At 47.3% G+C, this 9,496-nt stretch overlaps 1 protein-coding gene and 1 long non-coding RNA gene across 20 annotated transcripts; both read left to right on the plus strand.

The window, feature by feature from the left end:
* The first annotated feature begins 2,686 nt into the window (after positions 1-2,686).
* Positions 2,687-5,708, plus strand: LOC127922428 (uncharacterized). 19 transcript variants are annotated; one of them, XR_008111297.1, is made up of 5 exons: positions 2,713-2,828; positions 3,371-3,438; positions 4,624-4,792; positions 5,237-5,339; positions 5,540-5,671. It is a non-coding gene; the product is annotated as an uncharacterized LOC127922428 (long non-coding RNA). The 19 variants fall into 19 exon arrangements; XR_008111296.1 differs by having other exon boundaries at positions 3,371-3,404; XR_008111302.1 differs by lacking the exon at positions 3,371-3,438 and having other exon boundaries at positions 2,687-2,794.
* Positions 5,709-7,009: 1,301 nt separating this feature from the next.
* Positions 7,010-8,279, plus strand: LOC127922427 (rho GDP-dissociation inhibitor 1-like; the record flags this gene model as incomplete). The annotated part of the gene is made up of 3 exons (XM_052506214.1): positions 7,010-7,079; positions 7,476-7,679; positions 8,272-8,279. Coding segments are annotated over 3 exons (282 nt in total), but the record flags the coding sequence as incomplete, so codon positions are not given.
* Positions 8,280-9,496: the final 1,217 nt, after the last annotated feature.

The following is a 9,496-nucleotide window of genomic DNA, read 5'->3' on the forward strand; positions in this document are numbered from 1 at the left end:
TTAACCAGGGAGGCTAGTTGAGAACACCTTTATTTAATCAGGTAGGCTAGTTGAGAACACCTTTATTTAACCAGGTAGGCCAGTTGAGAACACCTTTATTTAACCAGGTAGGCTAGTTGAGAACACCTTTATTTAACCAGGTAGGCCAGTTGAGAACAAGTTCTCATTTACAACTGCGACCTGGACAAGATAAAACAAAGCAGTGTGACATAAACGAGGAGAAGAAATAATTACAATTTAGCAAATGAACACTGGAGTGATAGATGTGCAGATGATGATGTGCAAGTAGAAATACTGGGATGCAAAAGAGCAAGTAGATAAATAACAATATGGGGATGAGGTAGTTGGGTGTGCTATTGACAGATGGGCTGTGTACGGGTACAGTGATCGGTAAGCTGCTCTGACAGCTGATGCTTAAAGTTAGAGAGGAGATATAAGTCTCCAGCTTCAGTGATTTTTGCAATTCCTTCCAGTCATTGGCAGCAGAGAACTGGAAGGAAAGGCACCAAAGGAGGTGTTGGCTTTGGGGATGACCAGTGGGGCTTTGGTGACCAAACGGATGGCACTGTGATAGACTACATCCAGTTTGCTGAGTAGGGCGTTGGAGGCTATTTTGTAAATGACATTGTCGAAGTCAAGGATCGGTAGGATAGTCAGTTTTACGAGGGCATGAGGAGACGCATACAAAGCTCTCCTCGCCCTCCATTTGGCAAACCTGACCATAATTATATCCTTCTGATTCCCACATAAGCAAACATTGAAGCAGGAAGCAGCAGTGACTAGATCAATAAAAAAAAAGTGGTCAAGGAAGCAGTTGCTGAAAGCAACAGGACTGTTTTGCTAGCACAGACTGGAATATGTTCCAGGATTCCTCCGATGGCATTGAGGAGGACACCACATCAGACATTGGCTTCATCAATAAGTGCATCGATGACGTCGTCCCCACAGTGACCGTATGTACATACCCCAACCAGAAGCTATGGATTACAGGCAACATCCTCACTGAGTTAAAGGCGAAAGCTGGCGCTTTCAAGAAGCAGGACTAACCGGAAGCTTATAATATATCCCGCAAAAGCCGTCCGATGAACCATCAAACAGGCAAAGCGTCAATACAGGACTAAGATCGAGTCGTACTACACGGTTCTGACGCTCGTCGGATGTGGCAGGGCCTGTAAACCATTACAGACTACAAAGGAAGCACAGCTGAGAACTGCCCGGTGACACGAGCCTACCAGATGAGCTAAACTACTTCTATATGCTCGCTTTGAGGCAAATAACACTGAAATATGCATGAGAGCACCAGCTGTTCTGGAAGACTGTGTGATCACGTTCTCCTCAGCCGATGTGAGTAAGACCTTTAAACAGGTCAACATTCACAAGGCCATAGGGACAGACGGATTACCAGGATGTGTACTGCGAGCATGTGCTGACCAACTGGCAAGTGTCTTCACTGACATTTTCAACCTGTCCCTGTCTTAGTCTGTAATACCAACATGTTTAAGCAGACCACCATAGTCCCTGTGCCCAAGAACACTAAGGTAACCTGTCTAAATGACTACAGACCCGTAGCACTCACATCTCCTAGCCATGGAGTGCTTTAAAAGGCTGGTCATGGCTCACATCAACACCATTATCCCAGAAACCCTAGACCCACTCACTTTGCATACCCGTCCCTAACAGATCCACAGATCATGCAATCTCTATTGCACTCCACACCCTTCCCCACCTGGAAAAAGGGAAGACCAATGAAAATGCTATTCATTGACTACAGCTCAGCGTTTAACACCATAGTGCCCCCAAAGCTCATCAATAAGCTAAGGACCCTGAGATAAACACTCCCTCTGCAACTGATCCTGACTTCCTGACGGGCCGCTCCCAGGTGGTGAGGGTAGGTAACAACACATCTGCCATGCTGACCAACACAGGGCCCCTCAGGGGTGTGTGCTCAGTCCCCTAATGTACTCCCTGTTCCTCATGACTGCACAGCCAGGCATGACTCCAACACATCATCAAGTTTGCCGATGGCAAAACAGTGGTAGGCCTGATCACCGACAACGACGAGACAGCCTATAGGGAGGTTAGAGACCTGGCCGTGTGGTGCCAGGACAACAACCCTTCCTCAATGTGATCAAGACAAAGATGATGATTGTGGACTACAGGAAAACGAGGACCGAACACGCCCCCATTCTCATCGACGGGGCTGTAGTGGAGCAGGTTGAGAGCTTCAAGTTCCTTGGTGTCCACATCACCAGCAAACTAACATAGTCCAAGCATACCAATACAGTTGTGAAGAGGGCACAACAAAACCCTATTCCCCCTCAAGAGACTGAAAAGATTTGGCATGGGTCCTCAGATCCTCAAAAGGTTCTACACCTGCACCATCGAGAGCATCCTGTATTACCGCCTGGTAATGGCAACTGCTCGCCTCCGACCGCAAGGCACTACAGAGGGTTGTGCGAACGACCCAGTACATCACTTGGGTCAAGCTTCCTGCCATCCAGGACCTCTATACCAGGCGGTGTCAGGCTACGGCATGTCTGTTCGTCTATAAAGGTACACAAGGGCTTTTTGAATGACAACAGGAAACCTTCTCTGGAGATGGTTTAGAAGCACCATTGAACAGGACCTATAGGACTAAGGGCACTACTTTAGACCAGGGTCTATAGGACTGAGGGCACTACCTTAGACCAGGGTCTATAGGACTGAGGGCACTACTTTAGACCAGGGTCTATAGGACTGAGGGCACTACTTTAGACCAGGGTCTATAGGACTGAGGGCACTACTTTAGACCAGGGTCTATAGGACTGAGGGCACTACTTTAGACCAGGGTCTATAGGACTGAGGGCACTACTCTTTAGAAGACCATTGAACAGGACCTATAGGACTGCCCCAATGGCACTACTTTAGACCAGGGTCTATAGGACTGAGGGCACTACTTTAGACCAGGGTCTATAGGACTGAGGGCACTACTTTAGACCAGGGTCTATGGGACTAAGGGCACTACTCTGGAGATGGTTTAGAAGCACCATTGAACAGGCAGCGGGATCTACTTCCATCACTAGGCCACCAAAACAACTGTTTTTCTGTTAGGATTTTCTTAAAGTTCAAGATCACTATTTGAAACGACTGAGCATCAAATGGCACCCTATTCCATAGTGCACACTTTAGGACCCAGGGCTAAGGGCACTACTTTAGACCAGGCCTATAGGACAAGGGCACTACTTTAGACCAGGGTCTATAGGACTAAGGGCACTACTTTAGACCAGGGTCTATAGGACTGAGGGCACTACTTTAGACCAGGACCTATAGGACTAAGGGCACTACTTTTTAGACCAGGGCCTATAGGGCTAAGGGCACTACTTTAGACCAGGCCTATAGGACTAAGGGCACTACTTTAGACCAGGGTCTATAGGACTGAGGGCACTACTTTAGACCAGGGTCTATAGGACTGAGGGCACTACTTTGACCAGGGTCTATAGGACTGAGGGCACTACTCTTTAGACCATTGAACAGGACCTATAGGACTAATGGCACTACTTTAGACCAGGGTCTATAGGACTGAGGGCACTACTTTAGACCAGGGTCTATAGGACTGAGGGCACTACTTTAGACCAGGGTCTATAGGACTAAGGGCACTACTCTGGAGATGGTTTAGAAGCACCATTGAACAGGCAGCGGGATCTGACTTCCATCACTAGGCCACCAAAACAACTGTTTTTCTGTTAGGGCAGTTCAAGATCACTATTTGAAACGCTCACATCCCTACTTGTGTGTGCCTCAAATGGCACCCTATTCCATATATAGTGCACTACTTTAGACCAGGAGGGCTAAGGGCACTACTTTAGACCAGGGCCTATAGGACTAAGGGCACTACTTTAGACCAGGGTCTATAGGACTGAGGGCACTACTTTAGACCAGGGTCTATAGGACTAAGGGCACTACTTAGACCAGGGTCTATAGGACTAAGGGCACTACTTTAGACCAGGGTCTAAGGGACTAAGGGCACTACTTTAGACCAGGGTCTATAGGACTAAGGGCACTACTTTAGACCAGGGTCTATAGGACTAAGGGCACTACTTTAGACCAGGGTCTATAGGACTAAGGGCACTACTTTAGGACCAGGACCTATAGGACTAAGGGCACTACTTTGACCAGGGCCTATAGGACGAAGGGCACTACTTTAGACCAGGACCTATAGGACTGAGGGCTACTAGACCAGGGTCTATAGGAGGGACTTTAGACCAGGGTCTATAGACTGAGGGCACTACTTTAGACCAGGGCCTATAGGACTGAGGGCACTACTTTGGGTCCTAAGGGCACTACTTTAGACCAGGACCAGGACTAAGGGCACTACTTTAGACCAGGGCCTATAGGACTAAGGGCACTACTTTAGACCAGGGTCTATAGGACTAAGGGCACTACTTTAGGACCAGGGTCTATAGGACTGAGGGCACTACTTTAGACCAGGGTCTATAGGACTGAGGGCACTACTTTAGACCAGGGTCTATAGACCAGGGTCTATAGGGCACTACTTTAGACCAGGGTCTATAGGACTGAGGGCACTACTTGGAGATGGTTTAGAAGACCAGGGTCTATAGGACTAATGGCACTACTTTAGACCAGGTCTATAGGACTGAGGGCACTACTTTAGACCAGGGTCTATAGGACTGAGGGCACTACTTTAGACCAGGGTCTATAGGACTGAGGGCACTACTTTAGACCAGGGTCTATAGGACTGAGGGCACTACTTTAGACCAGGGCCTATAGGACTGAGGGCACTACTTTAGACCAGGTCTATAGGACTGAGGGCACTACTTTCTGGAGATAGGACCAGGGTTTAGAAGCACCATTGAACAGGACCTATAGGACTAAGGGCACTACTTTAGACCAGGGTCTATAGGACTGAAGGGCACTACTTTAGACCAGGGTCTATAGGACTGAGGGCACTACTTAGACCAGGGTCTATAGGACTGAGGGCACTACTTTAGACCAGGGTCTATAGGACTGAGGGCACTACTTGGTTTAGAAGACCAGGGTCTATAGGACTAAGGGCACTACTTTAGACCAGGGTCTATAGGACTGAGGGCACTACTTTAGACCAGGGTCTATAGGACTGAGGGCACTACTTTTAGACCAGGGTCTATAGGACTGAGGGCACTACTTTAGACCAGGGTCAGGGACTGAGGGCACTACTTTAGACCAGGGTCTATAGGACTGAGGGCACTACTTAGACCAGGGTCTATAGGACTGAGGGCACTACTTTAGACCAGGGTCTATAGGACTGAGGGCACTACTTTAGACCAGGGTCTATAGGACTGAGGGCACTACTTTAGACCAGGGTCTATAGGACTGAGGGCACTGTTTTAGACCAGGTCTATAGGACTGAGGGCACTAATTTAGACCAGGGTCTATAGGACTGAGGCTACTGGTCAAACTTTGTGACCAGTAGAGGTCTGGAACAAAGCTAGACCAGGTCTAAGGACTGAGGGCACTACTTTAGACCAGGGTCTATAGGACTGAGGGCACTACTTTAGACCAGGTCTATAGGACTGAGGGCACTACTTTAGACCAGGGTCTATAGGACTGAGGGCACTACTTTAGACCAGGGTCTATAGGACTGAGGGCACTACTTTAGACCAGGGTCTATAGGACTGAGGGCACTACTTTAGACCAGGGTCTATAGGACTGAGGGCACTACTTTAGACCAGGGTCTATAGGACTGAGGGCACTACTTTAGACCAGGGTCTATAGGACTGAGGGCACTACTCTGGAGATGGTTTAGAAGCACTAGTTTGAACAGGCAGCTGAGGGATCTGACTTCCCATCACTAGGCCACCAAAACAACTGTTTTTCTGTTAGGGATTTTTCCTAAAGTTCAAGATCACTATTTCCAGGTCTCACACCCCTACTTGTGTGTGCCTCAAATGGCACCTATTCCATATAGTGCACTACTTTAGACCAGGACCCATAGGGCTAAGGGCACTACTTTAGACCAGGGCCTATAGGACTAGGGCACTACTTTAGACCAGGGTCTATAGGACTAAGGGCACTACATTTAGACCAGGGTCTATAGGACTAATGGCACTACTTTAGACCAGGACCTATAGGACTAAGGGCACTACTTTAGACCAGGGCCTATAGGACGAAGGGCACTACTTTAGACCAGGACCTATAGGACTGAGGGCACTAGGTTAGACCAGGGTCTATAGGACTAAGGGCACTACTTTAGACCAGGGTCTATAGGACTAAGGGCACTACTTTAGACCAGGACCTATAGGACTAAGGGCACTACTTTAGACCAGGGCCTATAGGACTAAGGGCACTATTTAGACCAGGGCCTATAGGACGAAGGGCACACTTTAGACCAGGACCTATAGAACTGAGGGCACTACTTTAGACCAGGGCCTATAGGACTAAGGGCACTACTTTAGACCAGAGTTTATAGGACTGAGGGCACTACTTAGACCAGGGTCTATAGGGTTAAGGGCACTAGTTTAGACCAGGGTCTATAGGACTGAGGGCACTACTTTAGACCAGGGTCTATAGGACTGAGGGCACTAATTTAGACCAGGGTCTATAGGACTGAGGGCACTAATTTAGACCAGGGTCTATAGGGCCAAGTGCCCTGGTCAAACATTGTGCACTGAATAGGGAGTAGAGTGTTTTGGAACAAAGCTGTCTAAAGTTGCCTCTTAATGAGACTTCATATTACAATAACTCTCCTTTCCTTTCCTTCCTCCTCTCATCTCCTCCTCTCCCTCCTCCCTCCCCTCCTCCTCCCCTCCCCCCTCCCCTCCCTCCTCTCCCTCCTTTCCTCCTCCTCTCCCCTTCCTCCCCTCTCCTCCTCCCCTCCCCTCCTCCTCTCCTCCCTCCTCCTCTCCCTTCCCTCCCCTCTCCTCCTCCTCCCCTCCCCTCCTCCTCTCCCCTTCCCTCCCCTCCTCTCCTCCTCCTCTCCTTCCCCCTCCCCTCCCTCTCCCCTCTCCTCTCCTCTCCTCTCCTCTCCTCTCCTCTCCAGGTTAACAGGGATATTGTGTCTGGGCTGAAGTACGTCCATCTGACCTACAGGAAAGGAATCAGAGGTAAGGAGGACCCCATTTTGTGCCGAGCTGTGGATACGCTGTGCTGTTTAGGCCCATAGACAGTGTCAGTTTCTGATACATACATCTAAACCCTGGCTAGCAAGGGTGCAACTGAGCTGCCATTTTATGTGTTGTCATCGACACAAGACATCACAGTTTCCACACGTACACCTAATTCCAGGTTAACAGCGATGCAACTGAGGTGCCATTTTGTGTGTTTTCATTGACACAAGATGTCAGTTTCCCCCACATTCACCTAAAACCTGATTACCAACTGTTCAACTGAGCCGCCATTTGGTGTGTTGTCACTGACACAAATTGTCACAGTTTCCCCACATTTACCCTTAAAACCTGGCTAGGAAGTGTGCAACTGAGCGTCCATTTTGTGTCGTGCAGTGGACAAGGCGGTGTACATGGTGGGCAGCTATGGGCCGCGGGTGGAGGAGCACGAGTTCATGACCCCGGTGGAGGAGGCGCCCAAAGGCATGATTGTCAGAGGCAGCTACCACATCAAGTCCCACTTCACCGATGACGACAAGACCGACCACCTCCTGGGAGTGGAACCTGGGGATCAAGAAGGACTGGGACGAATAGAGAGGAGCCCTCATTTCTCTCTCCCTCCTTCCATCTCCCTGTGTCTCCACCTCTCCCTTTCCCCTTCCATCCTTCCTTCTTACCCTTCTCTCCCTTGTCTCCCCACTTTTATCCCTCCTTCTCTCCTCTTCATTTAGAAGGACTGGGATGGATAGAGACCTCATCCTTCTCTCCATGCTTCCCTCTCCCCTTGTCCCCCTCTCCCTCCTTCTCTCCCTCTTCATTTAGAAGGACTGTCTCTCCCTCTTTCTTCCTCCCCCTCCTCTCCCCCTCCCTCCAAGGCCCACCTGTATAATAGTAAAAGACAGAGGCCGGTATGAAAGGTGTAAACAGGAAGTTAGGTTCTACGGTCTAGAACGAGACAGAGAGGATGTTGTCATAAACCAAACCAGTATCACATCATAGTAGACAATCGAACATCGTGGGCTATATCAAATGACCCTTCTCAGTTCCCATATAGTGCAACTACCCGCAGGGCTCTGGTTAAAAGTAGTGCACTATGTAGGGAATAGGGGCCATTTTGGGAGGCAGGGGGTGTGAGCTGTAGGTGGAGATCCACTTGTCTATTTGTGATGTAATCTGATGTTCTCTACTACAGTGTGTTAACTGAAGGGGATCAAATGAAGTTAAACCCGTGGGACTCACTCATACAGTGACGTTGGAGTATGGAGATGTATTTACACCCCATAATGGGAGAGGCACATTCTAGAAGGTTATTCTAAAGTGTTCTATTCTGAAAATTGCCAGTTCAACAAGGTTTCAAGGAGCAGCCCTTTGTAATGTTAGTTATCAGTTAGAATGTTTGACAACAGCGTGTCTCATACTCCTCATGAAGTTACCATCTTCTAAGTCATCTAGAATGACCATCTAAGTTATTCTAAGTCCTCATCTAGAATGACCATCTTCTAAGTCCTACATCTAGAATGACCATCTTCTAAGTCCTACATCTAGAATGACCATCTTCTAAGACCATCTTCCTACATCTAGAATGACCATCTTCTAAGTTATAGTTCTGACCATCTTCTAAGTTCTAATCTAGAATGACCCATCTTCTAAGTCCTACATCTAGAATGACCATCTTCTAAGTCCTACATCTAGAATTATCCATCTTCTAGAATGACCATCTTCATCTAGAATGACCATCTTCTAAGTTCTAGTTCTAGAATGACCATCTTCTAAGTCCTACATCTAGAATGACCATCTTCTAAGTTCTACATCTAGAATGACCATCTTCTAAGTAAGTTCTACATCTAGAATGACCATCTTCTAAGTCCTACATCTAGAATGACCATCTTCTAAGTTCTACATCTAGAATGACCATCTTCTAAGTTCTACATCTAGTTCTAGAATGACCATCTTCTAAGTTCTACATCTAGAATGACCATCTTCTAAGTTATAGTTCTAGAATAGTTCTAGAATGACCATCTTCTAAGTTCTACATCTAGAATGACCATCTTCTAAGTTCTACATCTAGAATGACCATCTTCTAAGTCATCTGACCATCTTCTAAGTTATATCTAGAATGACCATCTTCTAAGTCCTACATCTAGAATGACCATCTTCTAAGTTCTATAGTTCTAGAATGACCATCTTCTAAGTCCTACATCTAGAATGACCATCTTCTAAGTTATAGTTCTAGAATGACCATCTTCTAAGTTCTACATCTAGAATGACCATCTTCTAAGTTCTACATCTAGAATGACCATCTTCTAAGTTCCTACATCTAGAATGACCATCTTCTAAGTTCTAGTTCTAGAAGTTCTAGAATGACCATCTTCTAAGTTCTAGTTCTAGAATGACCATCTTCTAAGTCCTACATCTAG

This window comes from Oncorhynchus keta, unplaced genomic scaffold, assembly GCF_023373465.1.
Source record: "Oncorhynchus keta strain PuntledgeMale-10-30-2019 unplaced genomic scaffold, Oket_V2 Un_contig_25658_pilon_pilon, whole genome shotgun sequence".
NCBI lineage: Eukaryota > Metazoa > Chordata > Actinopteri > Salmoniformes > Salmonidae > Oncorhynchus > Oncorhynchus keta.